Raw genomic sequence first — 25,132 nt, 5'->3', positions numbered from 1 at the left:
GAGGGCCCAGAAACTTGTTGAGTTAAGCAGATATTTACTTTTTCATCATGGATTTCCAGTAGATGAATCTTGCGCACTTCGAAACTTGTTGAGTTAAGCAGATATTTACTTCTTTTTATGATTATTATTTCTTGAGAGAATATAGAGACACGATTGAGACATCTTATTTCCAGCAAGTCTTCAACTAATTTATGCATGTGTGGTCAAATGAAAAATACATATTTTTTTCTGTCAAACTGCAATCTCAAATTTGAGTACAGATTGTTCCTAAAGTTTTCTTCATTACTAGGCATGTCTCAAATCTCAAAGCATGCTTACATAATGAAGAAGAAAAAGTAAGGTTCCAAACAATGCAATGAACTCCGGAGCGAGACTTACTCGACAAAAATAGCATCAAACAACATCAAACACAAGTTAGTTTAGGACATTCTTATTCGTGCCGCAAATGAGGGTTGCAAACCCTTTTGGCCAATACTATGACCCCAAGTCCCAAGTCTAAAGTAAGATCAGTGTCATTCTGAATTCATATCCACATCTAGGTCACTGCCATACCAGCACTCAAGAATATGAATATTACATGATTCTCAAAATTATGTACTGATATTACATGTAAGTGTGGAGTACTCGACTTCATAATCATTAGTCTACGCAAACAAGATTAATCTCATGCTCATGACCTATTTGGATCCAAACCAGTTCGCTAATCTCTGAAATAGATAAACAAGCTGGAGCATTCTTTATGTAACAAGTTGAAAGAAACACTAGTCTGTGCAGATAACGACAGGGCAAACACTGTGAAAACCAGCATGAACGTCGTACCTGTTCTGGTAGACGGCTTCGTGTTAATATACTGAGGCGCAACTCCACAAATCGCGTACATAGTTAGGATTACAACTTGTGTACCAAGGGATAACGAGAGAGAGATCATATACTAACAACCTAAACTATCTAGTGCCCTGTTTGGTTCGGCTGTGGATTTCTAAAAGCGGCTGTGAAAAATCTGCTGTGGAAAAACAACTGTGGAAAATCTGATGTAAAAAAGATGTAGGTCATTTGGCAAACCAGCTGATACAACTTTTTCAGATTTTGGCCCGCAGCGGAATCAGATTTTGAAAAACACGTCCTGGGCTGCTTCCGCTTTTGGTTCAGATTTTGGCAGCGGATTTGTAGAATCGGATTCTGCTGGGTTCTCCCTTTGGTTCAGATTCTGCTGCGCGGTAGCGGAATCTGTCGATAAAAGCTGAACCAAACAGGGCCTATGTTCGGCTGCCCTTGGAGTCCAAGTAATCAACCTGTCACGACCATGTGTGGGTGTGTTGCTTAACACCCTCCCTTAATCACAACTTTGTCAAGTTGAGATTACGCTTGATTTCTTCAAAAGTTCTTGTAGTTAATGATTTTGTGAAGCCATTTGCAACCTGATCTCTTGAATGCACAAAACGAATTTCCAACTGCCGATTTGCAACTCTTTCTCTGACAAAGTGGAAATCTATTTTAATATGCTTTGTTCTTGCATGAAACATATATAGGATTAGCAGATAGATAGGTAGCACCATGGTTATCACACCATATGCATGGAGCTTTGGTGCTCTTCACACCAAGTTCCCTCAACATTGATTGCACCCAAACAATTTCTGCCGTAGCATTTGCAAGTGCCTTGTACTCAGCTTCTGTACTTGACCTGGATATGGCACCCTGCTTCTTTTCACAACATGATATTAAGTTGGATCCAAAGAATATTGCAAACCCACCAGTCAAGCGTCTGTCATCTATGCATCCAGGCCCGTCGAGAAGCATGTGCGAACGATGCAACCGCACAGGGCCCCCAAAATTATGGGGCCCCCGATCGCAGAAAAAAAAAACAAAAAAGCTCGTTCCTGTCGAGCGAAAACTAGAGAAAACGTTTGCGTACAAGTTCATTTTTTATCCCCCACACAGAGTCACACACTCGTACGTAGCGTCTTCTCCGCCTGTATTCACGTTGCCATCAGTCACACTTTGCTGAGAATGTTACAAATATTAGTCACGCTTTTCGTAACGTCCCAAAGAAATTTTGCTACTAAAAACTTCATAGAAGATGCTCCACCGTTTCTTCCTATTCAGAAAAATTGCATTTTGTATCTTCGCCTTTCCAGTTTCTTTTGAAGAGATTATCTCTGTTAAAACACTATTCTGAAAAACTAACCATATATCGGAAATCCGTTGGTGCTCCCGGGAGCGCACGCTCCTGCACGCGAAAAAATATTTTAAAGTGTGAAAAAATTTCAAACAAAAATTTGTCGCATACATCTCAACATTATATGTGTGAACGTCAAGTTTCGGAGAAAACCGACATTTTTTATGGTTTGTGCAAAAAAGACGAAACGTTGTCTTGTGAAAAACATTTTTAACACCGAATTTTGTCTTTTTCACACGCGACACATAAGTTGTCGGTTTTTGCTAAACGACTTTGTGAGCATGTACAATATCGAGATGTACGCGCCAAGTTTTTGTTTCGAATTTTTTGACATTTCAAAATATGTTTAAAACACATTTTAAAAAGTAGCGCGTGCTCCCATGTGCCAAAACGCCTTATATAATCTTTTCTTTGCAATGGTATCTTTCTGTGAGACCAAACTATTTGATTAGTTTTCAAAGTATATCTTCCCTGACTTTGTTTTTTCATCTCTCGTATATCTTTTCCTTGTTGACTTGACTTAGTTTCTTGGACTTTGTTGAAATGGTTTGGCTTTAACAATTTGCCATGTAGATGATGGCTAAGACTTGATATGACCCCGACAAGATTAACTATTCCCCCAAAATTCTTATAGTGTTGAATCCCACAAATCAAATATCCCAACTTGAGAGTTTCCTTAAGATTTTTTATCCTTCGAAACCCATAAGAAAATCTTTGAATCAAAGACAGATTTGGGGAAGCCTTCGCCCTTCTAATATGGGGAATTTTTTCTATAAGTGAATTTGTGTGAGGTAGACTAGATTAGTGGGGAGTGGAAAATAATTTTTAATATGCACGCACCATCTTATAACCAAAAGTAAACAAGTTCTTATAGATAGTAGCATTTTTAGTTTACTTTAGCATACGAGGTAAGAAATTCTTATGGCCAACTTAAGGGCATATCCAATAGATTTTGCATAATAAGGCATGACCACTTTTGGGGTCAAAATAGTGCTCCAATAGGTGTCCTATATGTAAAAAAACATCAAATTTGCAACACCATCAAAATGGGGCACCAAGTGTTGCTAATATGCAACACCTGTGTGGCTGGAGTAAAACAAAGTTGCAGCCGCATCCCACCTCTGTGCGTCAGCCGCACCACTGCCACGCCGTCCTTGCCACCAAATCAGCTGAATCAGCACGCCGCCGCCGCATTCAAGGGGTGCATGCGTGTGCCTACGACCACTTCAGCGCCTATTTCCAGTGCGAAAACCGTGCTACTCCCTCCGTCTAGGTTGTAAGTCATCTTACGAAAATCAAATAATCCCAAAACACTTAGGTGTGGTGCATTAACTTCTACCTCGTTTCTTGTTTCTTGACATATCAACCAATAAGAGATGTGGGGTGTGCATACCTTTAATGACTTGAGATTACCAAACACGACATGCAGTGGTTAGTTCATTGCATGCAATACTATTAATTAGCAAATAAACATTAAGTTCTCTCGTTTTCTCCTCCTCCTTGGTCACGGTGCACAACCTAAGATGACTTATTCACCTAGACGGAGGGTGGCTTTTCACGTTCAAGATGGCGGACATCATGGCGGTTTGGCCGGTCGATGGACATCGAGGGTGATTAACCTTTCATTGACGTTCTAGTTGTCGTCGTCGGAGGGGTTCACCTTCGATCAAGAGGAGACCCTTGTGTATTGGAACTCAGTCAACATCAACTATGTGTAAGGGCATCTCCAACGGTAACCCGTAAATTTCCTCACGCACCCGTCTGCGAACAGGGGGCCAGTCCATGGACATGGATGCGGGAGGCCGCCATCCAACCATGGCCGCATACATCCGGCATTTCTCATTATATTTTTAAGTCCGCATGAACAAATAGCCGCATACAAAGTGTACGGACGTTCAAATAGCCACATGCAGCAGTAGTTCAAATTTAAAAATATTCAAATATTACATCCCAACATTATTTTCCCTGTTCACCGCTCACTGATGCTCAATCAGATCTTCCTTCAGTCGCTTGTGAGTTGGTCGATGCTGAATTTGTTGATGCATTCGAATAAACTCTTCAAATGTGGCCCGATTCTGGTCTAGAAGTTGGATAGGATCACCCATGTTCTCAAATTCTAGAGCTGCGGCAGCATCGTCACCCTCATCCTCGACGATTATGTGGTGCATGATCACACAACATTTCATCACCTCCCACAAAGTATCCAGATGCCATTGTTTAGCAGGTCCACGAACAACTACAAAACGGGCCCACAAAACTCCAAATGCCCCTTAGACATCCTTTTTAGCTACTTCTTGTTTTTTGGCAAAGTGAGCCTTTTTCTAGCCAACTGGGTTAGGGATGGTGCTGACAAAGGTAGCCCACGGAGGATAGATACCGTCAACCAGATAGTAGCTCATGTTGTACTCATGTCCATTGACAGTTTGGTAAGGATGAGCTTTTCCTTTAGTCAGCCTTGCAAACAATGGTGATCGCTGCAGCACATTGATGCCGCTGTGAGACCCGGGCATGCCAAAGAAAGCGTGCCAAATCCAAAGATCTTGTGGTGCAACTGCTTCAAGAATTATGGTGGGCTTCTTAACATGACCCCGATATTGCCCTTGTAAAGCCTTCGGGCAGTTCTCCCATTTCCAATGCATGCAGTCAAGAGACCCAAGCAAACCTGGCCACCCTCTTGCTTCTGAGATTGCCAACAGCCTCTCCGTGTCTGCCACAGTTGGTTCTCTCAGGTACCGTGGTCTAAACACCCCGACCACTACAGTTGCAAAACTGACCATGGCATCTCCGAATGTTCTCTCAGACATACGTAGGTACTCGTCCCATGAATCAGCGGCCATGCCATGTGCAAGCATCCGGAGTGTGGCCGTGCACTTATGGTAACCAGAGAACCCAATCGTCCCCACAACGTCTTTCTTCAGGATGAAGTAGTCATCATAGGATAGGACGCCATGGAACAAACGATCGAAGACAGTCTTGCGCATCCGAAAACGCTAGCGTAGATGGCCAGCGAAGAGTGCATCGGGGGCAAAGTATTCAACCATCAGTGTCAAATGCCATGTGCCCTGTTGCGGGTTGAGCACTCGATGACCCTTGATCGAGCCCTTGAAATTGAGAACACATTACTCCGCACGCTCCGCATCTTCAAGGACTGCATACATCATCGCCGTCTCATTGTAGTACTCCTCCTCGTACGACGAGCCGTCAGACGACTCAACATACTGCCCGTATATTTACTCCAAATCAGAATCCATTGCTAGAGAGAAGAAAGGAAGACTTTTTTAGCTCCGACAATCCATCGAACCGTTGTCAGCCATGGTGAGTATATCAACAGCGGACGGTACCTGGCGGGGCGGTCGGAGGACAGGGTTTGAGCGGCAATGGAGGAGAAGCAGGGTGGAGTCCTTCTGGAGCGCTGGAGGTGACGGACACGTAGAGTTCCCGCAGGGGTGCGGCGTGGCGGTCGGGGTGGTGGAGCGGCGGCTAAGGCAAGAGAGAAAGAAGGAAGAAGAGAAAATGGGAAGGATGGAGGCGCGAGGACCGAGAAGGGTTTTGGGTGGGCCGGGGTTGTTGGAGTCCTACGTGTCTGCTATCCGGACTCCCGCACCCCCCACTTTTGTCTCCAGTTTGCGGAAGAAAACGCGTCCGAACCGTCTCGCGGACCTATACAGGCCCGCGTTGGATGGCTTCGCCAGTCCGGACAGGTGCGAGCGTTTTGCAGGTCCGCCTTGGAGATGCCCTAAGACAAGTATAGAGTAGTAGTGATCTTTTATGTTTGATCAAGTAGTATGATGAAATTTTGTGTTTAAGGTTTAAATCTATGTAATGTTCGGATGTTTGTTTGAATTGATCTATGCAATATGCTTTCCAAAAATAATTTGTTTTTAGGGCATCTATTGAAGTTGGAGTTCTTTGGAACAGTTTTGGGTGTTGTAAAATTAACTTTGACGACCTTTAGGTGCCCTATGCACCTATCGGTAATTCTCTAAGGGAACAGTGTAGAAAGGAAGAACATGAACTGGGATGAATGTAAAATTGTATCGAGTCTTTGGAGCATACATTTATACAAGCATTATATATCCTTGAAGAGCGTGATTCCATAAGTCTTGGCGTCTCTACTTCTCCAAATCAAAATAATAAAGTTTTTTAAGAAATAGTAAATTACTAGAAATGGAATTACCCTTTAAGAAGAAAGAAGATAATAATAAGATTTACACACAATTACGCAGAAACTGCGATTTTTTATAATATGAAAGAATACACATATAATTGTGGCATTTTCTCAAAAAATAAGCTTCCTAAGAAGGAATGAATTTGTACCATTAGTATTACCTTTTAAGAAAGAAATGAAAAAACTAAAATAAAATCAAAATAATGAATTTCTCTAAGGAAGAATGAATAAGTGGCATCGGTAATACCCTTTAAGGAAAAAGAATAGCAAAAAAAAAAGACACAACTTGCACATGGTTTGCAAAGAAGTTGCGCTATTTTTATAATATGTAAGAGTAAGCATATAATAGTGAAGTTTCACAAAAAAAGTAATTTCCTAAGAAGGAATGAATTAGTGGCATTGATAGTACCCTTAAAGAAGAAAGAAAATTGAATTTCCCTAAGATGAAATAAAAACTTAAACAAAATCCAAATAATGAAGTTTTCTAAGAAAAATGTATTAGTGTCATTGGTTTACCCTTTAAGAAGGAAGAAAATGAAAAATAATAAAACAAATAAGGAGCTAATTTGCAAACAATTCACACTAAAATTGCATGTTTTTATAATATGCAAGAATAAAAATATAATAGTTGAATTTGCACAAAAAGAATTTTCCTAAGAAGAAATGAATTGTGGCATTGGTATTATCACTAAAGAAGAAAGAAATAAAATAAAATAAAAACAATCAAAAGTCCAATTTTTTCTTGAAAGGATGAATTAGTGGCTTTGGTATTAGTCTTTAAGAAAAATAAAGATGAAATAATACATAAAAAATAAAAATAATGAGGTTTTATAAGGAAGAATGAATTAGCGATATTGGTATTAATCTTTTAGAAGAAATAAATTAAATTAATAACTAAAAAATAATAATAAAAGATTTGCTAAGGAAGAATAAATTAGAGGCATTGATATTACCTTTAAAAGAAATAAAATAAAAAATTTAAACAACTAACGAAAAAAATTGCACACAATATTCACAAAATGCGTTTTCAAAAATATTGAAGAACAAACATATAATAGTGGAATTTTCGCCAAAAAACAAATCCTAAGCTGGCGTGAAGTAGTGGCATTGGTTTTATCCCTTGAAGAAGAAAGAAAATGAAATAATAACTATTTTTTTCTTCAAAACAAGGCACAAAGAATTTGTAGCATTAGTATTACCCTTTAAAGAACAAAGATAACACAAAAGTTTGTTTTTAAAACGTGCACATAACTTTGCTCTAAAAATGTACTTTTGTAGTATGCAAACAATAATCATATATAGTGCAATTTTTGCACTGATTGCATAGTGTTTATGTGTATACATTTATACTCACCCAACACCCAAAAATACCCATAGAACAAAAATAAAAACCAAATAACAAAACAAAAGGAAAAGAAGAAGCAAAAAGACATAAAAACAGAAAAAATATAGAAGAAATAAAGGGATAGAGAGGAGGGCTGGATTGCATAGTTAATGGACTTCGGCCCAGTAGCAAATTAATTGACCCTCAAATATAGGCATGATTATTTCCCTTTCCAAAAGAGGCATGGCCGTGCCTCTCGTGAAATCACAACCGTGCCTCTAGCGGAAGCAGAACCGTGCCTCGTGTAGAAGAAAAAAAAAACAGAAAACGCATTTCTTTTTTCATTTCTGAGAGATATGGCCGTGCTTCTCGCGAAAGCACAACTGTGCCTCTCGTGAAAAAAAAACAGAAAATGCGTTTTTGTCTGTTTCTGAGAGGCACGGTCGTGCCTCCCGCGAAAGCAAAACCGTGCATCTCGCGGAAGCAAAACCGTGCCTCCAGCGAAAGAAAAAAATATACCAAAAACTCATTTTTATTTTCCATTTCTGAGAGGCACGGTCGTGCCTCCCGCGAAGCAAAACCGTGCCTCTCGCAAGAAAAAAAAGAAAACACATTTTTTGCGCAAATTGTTTTTTCGATGTTTTTTTGTTTTGAAAGCTAAGGAAGACCGGTGAAAAACCAAAACGCCAAAAAACCCAAAAAAAACCCTGTTTAAACAGCTGAAAACACGTGCGAAAAAAAATCCGAAGGGAGCGCCAGAGCGCAACACGTGGCGGACGGCTGAGAGCGCTTCAAGTGGCGCTAATCGTTGTGAGGCTCCCAAAGGAACGCTCGTCAACTAGTTGCTGCCGCTGGTTCCGGTGGCAGCAGCATTGGCGGATGTGCCTAGGTAAGTCTTGCATGTTCCGGTTTTAGGAATGTTGTTCCAACGGTTTTTATCGGTTTTGAGAACCTTCTAGAAGGTTCCTGAAGCGGTTTCTCTATTTTCCATTAGCTTTTTTTGGTTTCTTTTTTTTTCTGTTTCTTTTTTATTTTTGTTTTCCTGTTTCTTTTATTCTTTCCTTTTTCCTTTTTCCCTGTTTCTTTTGTTCAAAAGGTTCAAATATTGTTCAAAATTTCAAAAATAGCTCCTTTTTCAAAATTTGTTCAATTTCAAAAAATGTCTGTGTATCAGAAAATGTTCAGGAATTTCAAAAATGTTCTTGTTTTCGAAATTTGCCCATAGTTTCAAAAAACGTTCATCCATTTAAAAAATGTTTTTCTTTTCATAATTTGTTCACAATTTTATAAATATCATGTTTCATAAAATGTTCAGGAATTTTTAAAATGTTCACATTTTCAAAATTTAGGCACAATTTCGAATAACATTCTGAAATTTTAAAAAATGTTCTTGTTTTCAAAATTTAGGCACAATTTGAAAAACATTCTTAAATTTAAACAAATATTCTCGTTTTCAAAATTTGTTCACAATTTCAGAAATGTCATATTTTCATAATTTAAATGTTCGGGAATTTCATAAAATGTTTGTGTTTTTCAAAATTGTTCCTTTTATAAATATGTTTGCATATTATTTAAAAAGTTGTTCGTTGTTTCAAGAAAGTTCTTGTGTGAAATATTGTTCCTTTGTTGCAAAATATATTTGAGATTTCCCAAAGAATATTCGTATCTTTATAATTTTTTTCTTTTTTCTAAAAATGTTGGTTTTTTAAGGAATAATTTTGGTAAAAAGAAAATCACATTTTGATTTTTTTAAAGATCGTTGAGCTGGTAATGTTACACAACAAATGTTTGAACTACACTGCTAGTGACATGGTGCTCTCATCGGAGGTCATGTGTTTGATCTCACTAAAACACATTTTGGGAAAACTTTTGCGAGTTGTTCTTTAAGTTTTGCCGCTGCTGTTCTCTTCTTTAAAGACCGCGCTGTAAATGTTATACTAAAGTCAGCAGGTCGGACTGGCTAGCAGCGTGTGCGTGCTTGCGGCTGATTGCCAGTTCGATTCCCACCAGGCAACCGACATATAGGAGGTCCCGGTCCCCGTCGCGCCCGCTCGCTGTTCATTGGGAACTGGAGCGCTGTTTTGGCCCATATTGCGTGGCTGGGCGGCCCATGTAGATAGTCCTTTTCATCTTTCTTGCGATTTTTCGAGCGAACACAGGCAGCTGGTAGCCACGACTAGCAAATAGTACATAACCAAGGTTTTAAATAAAATGATGTATTTGCGATTTTAAAAAATTTATATATATTAAACTAGGTCGGCTGCCTAACTTCGCTAGAACTATGTATCGCCTAACGCAAGGCATACTTCCGGCTCGCCTTTGGTACCGGGGCTAGAGGGCCGGCCCCGTAAAAGCCGTCTTGTTTATTTTTCTGTGTGACTTATTTATTGGGGTTTTCGGTTTTCTCTGCTGTTTTTGAGTTATTATTTATCTTCATCTTTTTTCTGTTTCCTTATGTTTCTTTCTTCGGTTTTCACTAGTTTTTTTGTTGCTTTTCTTTGGTTTCTTAACACATCTCTTAAGTTTTTACACATCGGAAATATTTTGTATAAATATATAATATTTTTTTAAATAAATGGTTAACATTTTTCAAATATATATTCTGATGTCTATTTTTTTAATACACATTGTACATTTCTATATAAATCTAAAACATGTTGGTTTTTAACATTTTTTGAATACAAGTTAAACATTTTCAAATATAGATTGACACATTTTTTTGAAGGACAAAAATATTGTTTTAAACTATGCAAAAGATATTTTATATTGTATAAACATTTTTTATAATTTTTCAAACATATTTTCGAAACACCAGGTTTTTTAAAAGGTAATGCACATTTTTTCTTCAAAGGTACAAAATATTTGGTCTGAATTACACACACACTGTATACAATTTTAAAAAATGGCACACACACTTTTTTGAAAACGCGTGAATAATTTGAAATATCACATACATTTTTTATATGGTACAAACATTTTCTAAAAGTTAATCATATTTTTTTACACAACATGGACATTATTTAAGTGTTTACTGAATAGACTTAAAAATAAATAGTTTTCAAATGTATATATTTACTATTTTTCAAAATATATTTACGATTTTAAATAAAATAATGTATTTACGATTAGCAAATAGTACATAACCAAGGTTTTAAATAAAATGATGTATTTACGATTTTAAAAAATTTATATATATTAAACTAGGTCGGCTGCCTAACTTCGCTAGAACTATGTATCGCCTAACGCAAGGCATACTTCCGGCTCGCCTTTGGTACCGGGGCTAGAGGGCCGGCCCCGTAAAAGCCGTCTTGTTTATTTTTCTGTGTGACTTATTTATTGGGGTTTTCGGTTTTCTCTGCTGTTTTTGAGTTATTATTTATCTTCATCTTTTTTCTGTTTCCTTATGTTTCTTTCTTCGGTTTTCACTAGTTTTTTTTGTTGCTTTTCTTTGGTTTCTTAACACATCTCTTAAGTTTTTACACATCGGAAATATTTTGTATAAATATATAATATTTTTTTAAATAAATGGTTAACATTTTTCAAATATATATTCTGATGTCTATTTTTTTAATACACATTGTACATTTCTATATAAATCTAAAACATGTTGGTTTTTAACATTTTTTGAATACAAGTTAAACATTTTCAAATATAGATTGACACATTTTTTTGAAGGATAAAAATATTGTTTTAAACTATGCAAAAGATATTTTATATTGTATAAACATTTTTTATAATTTTGCAAACATATTTTCGAAACACCAGATTTTTTAAAAGGTAATGCACATTTTTTCTTCAAAGGTACAAAATATTTGGTCTGAATTACACACACACTGTATACAATTTTAAAAAATGGCACACACACTTTTTTGAAAACGCGTGAATAATTTGAAATATCACATACATTTTTTATATGGTACAAACATTTTCTAAAAGTTAATCATATTTTTTTACACAACATGGACATTATTTAAGTGTTTACTGAATAGACTTAAAAATAAATAGTTTTCAAATGTATATATTTACTATTTTTCAAAATATAAACAAAAGAAAACAACGTGCCTGACATCAGCATGACGTCAGCCTGACTAATGGCTATTGGACCGACCCACTAACCGGCTCCTTGTAGGCGAGCCAATCTACCGTCCAAACAAAGTGAGACATAGCCGCACCCTACCTTGCCCTACGGGCAGGTCCATCTGTCATGTTAGCCTCTTCACACAAAAACACCTTTTATTGTTATCACCACAATAATATTTAGTACTACACAGAATACGATGAAACACAAACCTATTGAAGATTTTTAGAAAATTATGCACATAATTTTACCTCTACATTAGTTACTAGATTGCATCCCAAGAATGTAATTAAAATAATCATGATTAGAAACTCAAAGATGTATCTCGAGAAAAAAGAACAAAAATCCTTTGCAGTATTCACAATGTCTATGTGACGCTAGCCCCTCACACTAACCCCTTCTTGAACCGTAGCCCGTTCTGAGTTGCCACCCCTCCCTTTCCCCTTCATTCTATCCTCTCTGTCGCAAGAGGTGGTTGTGATCAAGTTGTGTGACATCGATGAAGGCAGGGGTGAGGCCCTCATCTCCCCCTCACATGGAGGACTTCGAAAGTCAAAGAGACGGCCCCATGTGGACATGGTTCCTCGGCCTTGGTTTGCTCGCAACTATGGTGAATTGCACGACTGCGATGACTACAAACGACACAGTGTGACCTCGAGCGCAACAGTGGCTTAGGTTGTTCGAGACGCGGTCACGCTGTAACAAACGTGACCCACGGCTGTGCGTGTGGCCTGTGCGGTTAGAAGGTCATATTTGCCCCTTAGTTGGTTTTGGTGTTAATGACATGATGGGTAGTGACCTAACCACGTGTTTTAGTATTTACACAATGCCTTCGCACAATTGAATTGAAAAAAGGACGAAAAAGTGGGCTATCACTTTTTAGTTAGTAGCAGTACTACAAAGAGGGGGGGGGGGTGCTTTGGATGAGTAATGAGATTCAACTTCACATATACAAATGGTTGCACCCATAAAACTCATAAACCAAAGGCTTGAGAGAGCCCTTAAAATCCGCAACTATTTGCTTTGGGTGTGAATCGGAGTCTCCATAGCTGTAGATGACAGGCTTCCGGTCTATTTCACCGTATCCAAAACGTTTCTAGATTCCCCGAAACCTCCACTATGGCTTCCGGCCTATCAAATATGTTTTTGCCTGGCCCGGAACCTACGATGAAAGCTGCCCGGACTACCTTAGTATCACAGGTACCGGAACGTCCGGTAGGCAGCCAAACCAGCTCGGAGAGTTTCTATTCTGGCTCAGAAGTTGACCGGAGCCTACCCCGCAGTCGCCGTAGCCTGGAGCTTCCATGCTATGTATTCTTGAAGGATAACAGGTGGATTTCTAGGCCATCTATAAAACACTACTTTCTTCCCCAGGAGGAAGGGGACGACTACACACTCTTTCCACAATTGTTGCTAAGCCCAAAAATCTTGAGCTCTCCCTACCTAGTGCCTTAGTTACTTTAGCGATAGCTATAGGAGATCCTGATCTATACTTTCACCAAAACAAAAGTTGAATCCCCTTTGAATACTTACTGGATCTTGTTATTCTTGGAGTTGTGGGGACTCCTAGAAGGTTGGAGTCCTTATGGAAGCATCCAAGTTGTGGATTGTTTTATAGAAGTTTTGAAGTAAATATGCCCTAGAGGCAATAATAAAGTTATTATTTATTTCCTTATTTCATGATAAATGTTTATTATTCATTCTAGAATTGTATTAACCGGAAACTTAGTACATGTGTGAATACATAGACAAAACATAAGTGTCCCTAGTATGCCTCTACTTGATTAGCTTGTTTATCAAAGATGGTTATGTTTCCTAACCATAGACATGTGTTGTCATTTGATGAACGGGATCACATCATTAGGAGAATGATGTGATGGACAAGACCCATTCGTTAGCCTAGCATTATGATCATTACAGTTTCATTGCTACTGCTTTCCTCACGACTTATACATGTTCCTCAGACTATGAGATTATGCAACTCCCGAATACCGGAGGAACACTTTGTGTGCTATCAAACGTCACAACGTAAATGGGTGATTATAAAGATGCTCTACAAGTGTCTCCAAAGGTATTTGTTGGGTTGGCATAGATCGAGATTAGGATTTGTCACTCCGTGTTTCGAAGAGGTATCTCTAGGCCCTCTCGGTAATGCTCATCACTATAAGCCTTGCAAGCAATGTGATTAATGAGTTAGTTGCAGGATGAAGTATTACAGAACGAGTAAAGAGACTTGCCGGTAACGAGATTGAACTAGGTATGATGATACCGACGGTCGAATCTCGGGCAAGTAACATACCGATGACAAAGGGAACAACGTATGTTGTTATGCGGTTTGACCGATAAAGATCTTCGTAGAATATGTAGGAGCCAATATGAGCATCTAGGTCCCGCTATTGGTTATTGACCGGAGATGTGTCTCGGTCATGTCTACATAGTTCTCGAACCCGTAGGGTCCGCACGCTTAACGTTCGATGACGATTTGTATTATGACTTATGTGTTTTGATGACCGAAGTTTGTTGGGAGTCCCAGATGAGATCACGGACGTGACGAGGAGTCTCGAAATGGTCGAGACATAAAGATTGATATATTGGACCATGTTATTCAGACATCGGAAGTGTTTCGGATGGTTTCTGGTAAAAACGGAGTGCCGGAGGGGTTACCGGAACCCCCCGGGGAGTTGATGGGCCTTAGTGGGAAGGAGAGGCAGCAGCCAGGAGGTGGCGTGCCCCCCCCCAAGCCCAGTCCGAACTGGACAAGGGGTTGGGTGCGCGGCCCCCCTCTCCCTTCCTCCCCCCTTCTCCTTTAGGTGGAAACCTACTAGGACTCCATACTTGGAGTCCTAGTAGGATTCCCCTTCTCCCGGCACGCCTAGCTTGGCCTGCCGGCCTCCCCCTCCCTCCTTTATATACGAGGGCAGGGGGGCACCATAGAACACAGAAGTTGATCTTTTAGCCGTGTGCGGTGCCCCCCTCCACAGTTACACACCTCGATCATATTGCCGTAGTGCTTAGGCGAAGCCCTGTGCCGGTAACATCATCATCACCGTCGCCATGCCGTCGTGCTGATGGAACTCACCCTCGTCCTCAACTGGATCAAGAGCACGAGGGACGTCATCGAGATGAACGTGTGCTGAACGCGGAGGTGCTGTACGTTCGGTACTTGGATCGGTTGGATCGCAAAGAAGTTCGACTACATCAACCGCGTTACTTAAGCTTCCGCTTTCGGTCTACGAGGGTACGTGGACACACTCTCTTGTTGCTATGCATCTCCTAGATAGATCTTGCGTGATCGTAGGAATTTTTTTTGAAATTACTGCGTTCCCCAACAAGTTTGTGAAGGTTTGGTGGTCATTTCAAGGACAACCACTAGTGATTGAGCTCCTACTTTATGTGAGATCCTCAAAAGAGAAGAAGGTGAATCTTTGTGGCATTTGTGCGTATTTGTTCTGGCCCGCACCTCTCCAAAGAAGATTAGCACTTCCCCAAGAGAACGTGCTTCAAGATATATCCTTCTTCTCTAAATTGTGGTTATCTCATTCCCTTTCCGTTACTTTATGTAAGTCTCTGCTAGTTTTGCTTACTTACCTTGTGTAGCCAATTTTGTCTTGTCATATAGGTTGTATAACATACTTGACTATTTAGAGAACTTACTTTATCTGCAATCCAAATTTGATAAAGAAAATATAGAAAAAAATAGTTCCATATTCACCTCCGCGTTGACATCTTTATCCTTTAATTTGTAAGGAATTTACCTCCTTAAGTGGAAGACAATTGAAATTGGAGAGGGTTATGAACCCCCCATGTTTTATTATGCTGGAAGAGCATTACATGACAGATAATTGCGCTCTCGTCATGATCAATCCACATCCTACAAATGTTTGGAGAACCAAGCTTGCTTATAGAAGATTGTTGATCCACTAGAATCGCCATCAGGTGACTCCTTCCTAGTCGTTGAAAGATTTCATTGCTTGGGTGCTAAGGTGCGGTGAAAGCTACAATTAGGGCTCTATCTCGGTCATAGAATATGGGATATTCACATTCAATAGCTTTGTGTTCGAAGATCCTCAGGCTGGCCTACCCTTCCAGTCAGGTTTATAGTGTCTTTGATATTGACAACACCAACCAATCGTGTTGGTACAATAGTTCCCCATACCCACTATTTGATCGATTAGCAGAAGATTGCAGTTTTCTGTGCAGTCATACTACATGATGTTAATCTCAACCATGAAAATCCAAGAATATTAGACTGAGGGGATATCCAGCTCTAACCACGAAAACCCACGAATACTACATGATTTGCTCTATAGAAGGCACTTTGATATTGAGGAGGACTATTCATGCTCACTTTGCCCCTATGATACTTTAGCGACCTATAAACATCTATTCTTCACTTGCCACTTTAGGCTACGTTTGGCAGCAAAGTATTTTGAAGTTTTTGAAAAATACTATAGTTTTTCTAGACACCCACAGTTTTAAATACTTTGATGTGTCTGGTGTCCAAAAAGACTGAAGTTCTATAAACCACTGTATTCCTAAAACTGTGGTATTTTTGTTGTATCTAAAAATGAGGGCCCGACCTCTTTTTTCTCAATAGAACGAGAGAACGTCGTGGAGAGAGCTGCTCGCTACCTCCGAAGTCTGAAAAAATATGTTATATGGTAAATGAGTTGCAATACATCTCCTGATTATTAGAAGTTTCGGGTAGATTATATTGTGCACCACAAAAAATGATACGTTAGATTGTGTTTCATAGATCTCTCGGGTCCATCTTCCGGCCATTGGCACCTGCGACCAACCTCACCACCAGGGAAGAAAGGTATGGAGCACACTCGGGTAGATTAGACAGCTACCCCCTTCGTCCCATAATATAAGAGCATTTTTGACACTTTATATTATGGGACGGAGGGAGTAGTTGATTGATCCTGTGACGCACATACAAACACGAGTTTTTGGTCTGGATTTAAGCACATGCATACACAAATGATTGTACTGTATTACTTTCGATCTGATTGATGGCACCTTGATAAATCATGCACACCTTCTGCTTAGCAGACACTAATTTGTATGTCATCCACGCTTACTAATCAGTCAATACTGTGGTAAAGCAGCAACAACCAAACACCTGTTAAACTGAGAAAAAAACTTTGTTTTAAGAAACTGTAGTATCCCTTGCCCACACATTGAAATACTGTGGTTTTCAATTACCACGGTTTTTAAAGACTCTGCTGCCAAACTAAGTCTTAACATTGCATGCTGGGATATTTTAAATATCATATGGAACACATCGTTGGATCTATAGACTATGTTTGATCATGCTGCTAGAGCTTGACATCACCTATGTTTAAGGAGACCACTATTCTAGCTGCATGGAACATCTGGAAACAAAGGAACAAATACTACTTTTATGGTGTGGAGCCATGATGTCTACTACGCAACTTTATTCTTGTAGACTCGTGTTGGGCCTCCAAGCGCAGAGTTTTGTAGGACAGTAGCAATTTTCCCTCAAGTGGATGACATAAGGTTTATCAATCCGTGGGAGGTGTAGGATGAAGATGGTCTCTCTCAAACAACCCTGCAACCAAATAATAAAAAGTCTCTTGTGTCCCCAACACACCAAATACAATGGTAATTTGTATAGGTGCACTAGTTCGGCGAAGAGATGGTGATACAAGTGTAATATGGATAGTAGATATTGATTTTTGTAATAATAACAATAAAAAACAGCAAGGTAGCAATTGATTAAACGGAGCACAAACGGTATTGCAATGCTTGAAAATGAGGCCTAGGGTCCGTACTTTCGCTAGTGCAATCTCTCAACAATGCTAATATAATTGGATCATATAACCACCCCTCACGTGCGATGAAGAATCACTCCAAAGTTCTTATCTAACGGAGAACATAAGAAGACATTGTTTGTAGCTATTCTTTCCGATCGATCTATCCAAGAGATCGTACTAAAATAACACCAAGTTATTCTTTCCGATCAATCTATCAAGAGTTCGTACTAAAATAACACTAAGTTATTCTTTCTGATCGATCTATCAAGAGTTCATACTAAAATAACACCAAAGCAAATTCAGATTCATAATACTCAATCCAACACAAAGAACCTCAAAGAGTGCCAAATAAGCATGGCAAAGGCTATCATTGCCACTTTTATTGAAATAAAAGATGCAAAACATTATTTTAAATAACAGCAAGCAAATCCTAACAAAATAATTTGATGCTCCAAGCAAAACACCTATCATGTGACGAATGAAAACATAGCTCCAAGTGAGGTTACCGATAATGTTGAAGACGAAAGAGGGGATGCCTTCCGGGGCATCCCCAAGCTTAGTTGCTTGGATCTTCCTTGAATATTACCTTGGGGTGCCTTGGGAATCCCCAAGCTTAGGTTCTTGTCACTCCTTATTCTCCTCATATCGATATCTCACCCAAAACTTGAAAACTTCAATCACACAAAACTTAACAAAACTTCGTGAGATAGTTTAGTATGATAAAGAGCAAACCACTCACTTTTGGTACTCCCAAAGACAAGATTCATAATTTTTCTCACACAATGCCTACTGTACCATATCATTTCCACAGTTTATATTGAGCAATATAAGCCATAGAAACTAGGCAAGCAAACTATGCATTGAAAACAGAATCTGTCAAAAACGGAACAGTCTGTAGTAATCTGTACTCCAAACATACTTCTGCTACTCCAAAAATTCTAAACAAGTAGGACAATGTAGGGAATTTGTATATCTATCACCTGCAAAAAATTCAGATCAAAAGCACGTTCCAGTGAATTATTAAAATTCCTGGACTGAGCGCAAAAGTTTCTGTTTTTGCACAGAATCAAGTCAACTATCATCCACACTATCCCAAAGGTTTTACTTGGCACTTTATTGAAACAAAGGCTATAAAACATGATTACTACAGTAGCATAATCATGTGAACACATAAAAACAGTAGGTAAAAGTGTTGGGTTGTCTCCCAACAAGCGCTTTTCTTTAATGCCTTTTTAGCTAGGCATGATGATTTCAACGATGCTCGCATAAAAGTAAAGAATTGAAACGCGAAGAGAGCATAATGAAGCATATGAATAGCACATTTAAGTCTAACCCACTTCCTATGCATAGGGATTTTGTGAGCAAATAACTTTTGGGAGCAAGAATCAACTAGCATAGGAAGGCAAAACAAGTGCAACTTCAAGATTTTCAACACATAGAGAGGAAACTTGATATTATTGCAATACCTACAAGCATATGTTCCTCTCTCATAATAAGGTTCAGTAGCATCATGAATGAATTCCACAATATAAATATCACATAAAGCATTCTTTTCATCATACATAAGCATAGAAATTTTGTTACTCTCCACATAAGCAAATTTCTTCTCATTAATAGTAGTGGGAGGAAACTCAACAAAATAACTATCATGAGAGAGAAAATTAAAATCATGATGACAGATTTCATGGTTATCATTATTCTTTATAGCATACATGTCAGCACCATGATCATCATAGATAGCAACTTTGTTATCATAGTCAATTGAAGCCTCATCCAAAATGGCGGATTCATCACTAAATAAAGTCACGACCTCTCCAAATCCACTTTCATCATTATAATCATCATAAATAGGAGGCATGCAATCATTATAAAAAATTTGCACGTCAAATCTTGGGGGACTAAAAATATCATCTTCATCAAACATAGCATCCCCAAGCTTATGGCTTTGCATATCATTAGCATCATGGATATTCAAAGAATTCATACTAACAACATTGCAATCATGCTCATCATTTATACCAAACATTCTATTGAATTCTTCTTCTATCAATTGAGCACAATTTTCCTTTCAATCATTTTCACGAAATACATTATAAAGATGAATAATATGATGCAACCTCAATTCCATTTTTTGTAGTTTTCTTTTATAAACCAAACTAGTGATAAAACAAGAAACTAAAAGATTCAATTGTAAGATCTAAAGATATACCTTCATGCACTCACCTCCCCGGTAACGGCGCCAGAAAAGAGCTTCGTTGACGGGATGTGAGTGCCGCTTACCTAACCTCCCCGGCAACGGCGCCAGAAAAGAGCTTCGTTAACGGGATGTGAGTGCCGCTTACCTAACCTTCCTGGCAACGGCGCCAGAAAAGAGCTCGATGTCTACTACGCAACTTTATTCTTGTAGACTCGTGCTGGGCCTCCAAGCATAGAGTTTTGTAGGACAGTAGCAATTTTCCCTCAAGTGGATGACCTAAGGTTTATCAATCCGTGGGAAGTGTAGGATGAAGATGGTCTCTCTCAAACAACCCTACAACCAAATAATAAAAAGTCTCTTGTGTCCCCAACACACCAAATACAATGGTAATTTGTATAGGTGCACTAGTTCGGCGAAGAGATGGTGATACAAATGTAATATGGACAGTAGATATTGATTTTTGTAATAGTAACAATAAAAAAACAGCAAGGTAGCAATTGATAAAACGGAGCACAAACGGTATTGCAATGCTTGAAAATGAGGCCTAGGGTCCGTACTTTCGCTAGTGCAATCTATCAATAATGCTAATATAATTGGATCATATAACCATCCCTCACGTGCGATGAAGAATCACTCCAAAGTAACATAAGAAGAAATTGTTTGTAGCTATTCTTTCCGATCGATCTATCCAAGATATCATACTAAAATAACACCAAGTTATTCTTTCCGATCGATCTATCAAGAGTTCGTACTAAAATAACACTAAGTTATTCTTTCCGATCGATCTATCAAGAGTTCATACTAAAATAACACCAAAGCAAATTCAGATTCATAATACTCAATCCAACACAAAGAACCTCAAAGAGTGCCCCAAGATTTCTACCGGAGAAACAAAAGACGAGAACATGCATCAACCCCTATGCATAGATTACCCCAATGTCACCTCAGGAATCCGCGAGTTGAGTGCCAAAACACATATCAAGTGAATCAATATGATACCCCATTGTCACCACGGGTATTCATGGCAAGACATACATCAAGTGTTCTCAAATCCATAAAAGTATTCAATCCGATAAAACAAAATCTCAAAGGGAAAACTCAATTCACAACAAGATAGAGAGGGGAAAACACCATATGATCCAAGTATATTAACAAATCCCCCGATGCATCAAGATCGTGCCATCAAGAACATGAGAGAGAGAGAGAGAGATTAAACACATAGCTACTGGTACAAACCCTCAACCCCAAGGGTGGAGTACTCCCTCCTCATCATGGTGGCCGTCGGGATGATGAAGATGGCCACCGGTGATGATTCCCCCCTCCGGTAGGGTGCCGGAACGGGGTCTAGATTGGTTTCTCGTGGCTACAGAGGCTTGCAGCGGCGGAACTTCTGATCTAGGGTTATCTCTAATGGTTTCTCTATTTATATGATTTTGGGCGTCAGTTTCACGCGAAGATGGGCCTCGAGGTGAGCACAACCCACCGGGGCAAGCCGGGCCCACCAGGCATGCCCCAGTGTCTTGTGCCCTACTCCTTCACCTTCTGGTCCTTCCACGAAGCTTCGAGGGTCTCTTTTGTTCCAAAAAAAATCGTCAAAAAGTTTCAGCTCATTTGGAGAACTTTCATTTCTGCACAAAAAACAACACCATGGTAGTTCTGCTGAAAACAGCATCAGTCCGGGTTAGTTCCATGCAAATCATACCAAAACCATATAAAATTGTTGTAAACATGGCATGAATACTTCATAAATTATAGATATGTTGGAGACGTATCAAGCCATGTTTGCAAGATTGGTTGAGAATGGTCAAGTCTGACTTGGAGATCCTCGAAGCTTAGGGGTAACCCTACCTGCTTTGAGTTCTTAGATACTTTTATTCCTCCCCTCTTGGTGTAAAGAGTAAAGTGTTTTTTATTTTCCTTTGGTCTCTGTACCATGTAGATACTCACGCAAACATTCGACGCAGTTTAATGAAAATCAATAGTAGGAGCTTATCGTGTTATTTTCAGGGTAAAAAAGATTCCTTGTCTCGGTTGTGGAAGATAAAGGTGCCTTCAAAGGTACAAGTATTTTCCTAGCGTCTAGCCCATCAATCTCCTAGGGATGTGCTACATCATAGGAACATGTCAAATTATGCCCGCGTGTTGTGTGTCATGGTGGATTCATGGCACCATTCCCTCATCAAATGCACCATGACTAGATGTGTATGGGCCCTTGCATGCAATCAGGTGACATATCAGATGTCTATGAGCAGTTGCTCGAATGGCTACAAATTTATATTACATATTTTGGAGACCACATTGCACAAAGACTTCATGTTAATTATTTTAATGTTGTTGGTGATTTGGTCCATGAGACGCAAGGCAATGCATGAAAATATTATCATGGCCTGGCGATGATCTTAGGATGTGTCATGTGCATCCATGCAGAGCTACAATTCCCTATTTAGGTGTGGGTTTGTAATGCCCCAACCAAACCCATCAGTTCACCCTCCAGTTCCTGGTTGTTGTGCCTGGCTGCCACCTATGATCTAGACTGGCTCCATAGACCAACACTAGTTTTTCCTGCGCACTTAGTCCTCACTCATGCGCATCCGGGATCAACTTCCAAGTCAATCACCCATCCTCAAATTTCTACAAGCCAAGCACGCTTAACTTTGTGGTCTCCTTTGGATGGGCTTTGGGAAATAAGGTGGACCTTGTTAATATGAGTAGTCTATCATTCCTATTAAGCCGGGATGGCACATACACCCCCACTCAAAGGAACCGACGTCCTCGTCGGCCCAACAAGAACATTCCCTACTGGCACACGTATGCGCGTCTAGTCTACCACATGTGCCTTGCCGTGTGCCATGACGGGTCATACGCACCATGCGCCACATGTTCACGCACTTGGCCCGCGCATGCCACTGCCTAAACCATAACAACTCGGTCTCACCGAAGAGCACTTACCAACCTTCTGTTGCCTACCGGTTTCATCTCAAAAATTCTGAGTGGTTTTGATTGGTCCACCAAAGTGTGGAAAGTGATTAGGTCATCACCCATCGGTCTCACCGAGCTGTTCCAGCTAGTCTCACTAAAAAACTTAAAGTTCACACGTTTTGAACTAGTTGGTCTCACCGAGTGTTCTCACCCGGCACCACCAAGTTGTTCATAAAATTGTGTAACACTTAGAGTTTTGGTGCTGCCTATATATACCCCCACCCATTCCACCAACTATCATAGAGCAACCAGGACAAAACTACCACTTCCTATATCCAATTTCTGAGAGAGAACCACCTACACTTGTGTTGAAATCAAGGGGATTCCACTCCAACCTTTGATCCTTCATTTCTAGCCTCCCCAAGTTGCTTTCCACTCCAATCCTTCTCCTAGCACATAGCCAAATCTGTGTGAGAGTGATTGAGTGTTGAGGACACTGATAATCCACAGGTATAGGGCTCAATTGTAGCCTTTTCTTGATAAGTAAGAGTTTCGAAACCAACGAGAAGCTAAAGGTATACTTAATATTCCCGTCAAGTTCTATCGATCGCCGATACAACTCTACGCACACTTAAAGTTCGCTTTACCTTGAAAAAGAATAAAAGTACTTTGTAGGTGTAAAGGGATAGGGTTGTAAGAATAAAACTAGAAGTACTTAGCGAGAATAAAACTGCGAGTAATTTGCAAGATAATAAAAGTTAGCGGTTTAGTAGAAATCTTTTTGTAACACAAGAGAAGGATTTGTCCCTAGGCAATTGATAACTAGACCGGTAATCACTATTGCAATTTTATATGAGGGAGATGCATGAGCTAACATACTTGTCGTACTTGGATCATATGCACTTATGATTGGAACTCTAGCAAGCATCCGCAACTACTAAAGATCATTAAGGTAAAACCCAACCATAGCATTAAGTAACAAGCCCTCTTTACTCCCATATGCATCAACCCCCTTACTCGGGTATAAGCTTCTGTCACTCTCGCCACCCACTATAAGAGAATTATGAACATATTGCATACACTACAGCGGTAATCCCACACGCTTGCGTGACATGGAGGGCACCATAGGACAACACCAAAATAAAACATACAACTCAAAACAATCACGGTCATCAATCAACCTATAGGACAAAACGAATCTACTCAAACATCATAGGATGGCAACACATAATTGGATAATAATATGTAGCATTAAGCACCTTATTTAAGTAGAGATTACAGTGGGGAGAAGAGGTGTTACACCGCTGCATAGAGGCAGAGAGAGTAGGTGTTGACGGCTGTGAAGTGTTGGTGTAGATCGCCGTCAGGATGGTTCCCCCGGCGGCGGAGAGAGGGGGAGAGAGCCACCCTACTTCTTCTTCCTTGACCCCTAGATGGGAGGAGAGTTTCCCCTTTGGTCCATGGCCGCTATGGCTCCCGAAGGGAAGGAGCCCCTCCGATATTGGATCTCTCTCTCCGTTTCTCTTCTGTTTCGCTTCTGTTTCGGACCCCTTCACCATTTTTTATATTCCCAAAGATCCGTAACTCCGATTGGGCTGAAAGTTTGAGTGGATTTTTATCCGAAAATTATCTTCCTTGCTGCGAAAGAAGGGCTCCAACCACCTTACGAGGGAGTCACAAGGCAACACGGTGCATCCACCCCCTAGCCGCGCCCTGTTGCCTTGTGGCCACCTCGGGCACCGTCTTGCGTTAATTCTTCTTCCCAAAAATCACATATATTCCAAAATAATTCTCCGTAAAATTTCATAGCGTTTGGACTTCGTTTGATACGGATTATATGCAAAACAAAAAACATGCAAAAAAGAGGAACTAGCACTGGGCACTGGATCAATATGTTAGTCCCAAAAATAATATAAAATGTTGCCATAAGTATATGAAAGTTGTAGAATATTGGCATGAAACAATCATAAATTATAGATACGACGGAGACGTACTAGCATCCCCAAGTTTAATTCCTGCTCGTCCTCGAGTAGGTAAATGATAAAAAAGATAATTTTTGATGTAGAATGTTACCTAACATAATCTTGATCATATAATCTAATCATGGCATGAATATTAATATACGAGTGATTCAAAGCAATAGTCTATCATTTGATATACATACATCAATACTCAGGCATACCAACAAACAACCATCTCTTTCAGAATAAAAAGGCTAAAGAACGCTATCCATACGAAATCATATAAACTTGTCATGCTTCATCTTCTTAACACGCTTCAGCTTTTTCAATGCCACGCAATACATGAGCGTAAGCCATGGACATAGCACTTTGGGTGGAATGGAATGCGGTGATAGAGATTAATAAGAGGAAGTCAAAATAGGAAGATAGTCTCACATCGACGCGGCTAATTAATGGGCTATGGAGAGACCCATCAATTGATGTCAATGCGAGGAGTAGGGATTGCCATGCAACGGATGCACCAAGAGTT

General features: G+C 39.6%; 1 protein-coding gene across 1 annotated transcript; it reads right to left on the bottom strand.

Annotated features, from left to right (window-relative positions):
* Positions 1-4,152: 4,152 nt before the first annotated feature.
* Positions 4,153-5,157, bottom strand: LOC123497225 (uncharacterized). Its single transcript, XM_045233561.2, has 2 exons — positions 4,554-5,157; positions 4,153-4,412 (listed from the first exon to the last, which is right to left on the bottom strand). The coding sequence occupies exons 1-2, from the start codon at positions 5,155-5,157 to the stop codon at positions 4,153-4,155; spliced, it is 864 nt and encodes a 287-aa protein (XP_045089496.2).
* Positions 5,158-25,132: the final 19,975 nt, after the last annotated feature.

Source organism: Aegilops tauschii, chromosome 2 (assembly GCF_002575655.3).
Source record: "Aegilops tauschii subsp. strangulata cultivar AL8/78 chromosome 2, Aet v6.0, whole genome shotgun sequence".
Lineage (NCBI taxonomy): Eukaryota > Viridiplantae > Streptophyta > Magnoliopsida > Poales > Poaceae > Aegilops > Aegilops tauschii.
The sequence above is the reverse complement of the archived record's forward strand: the minus strand, read 5'-3'. Positions and strand labels throughout refer to the sequence as shown.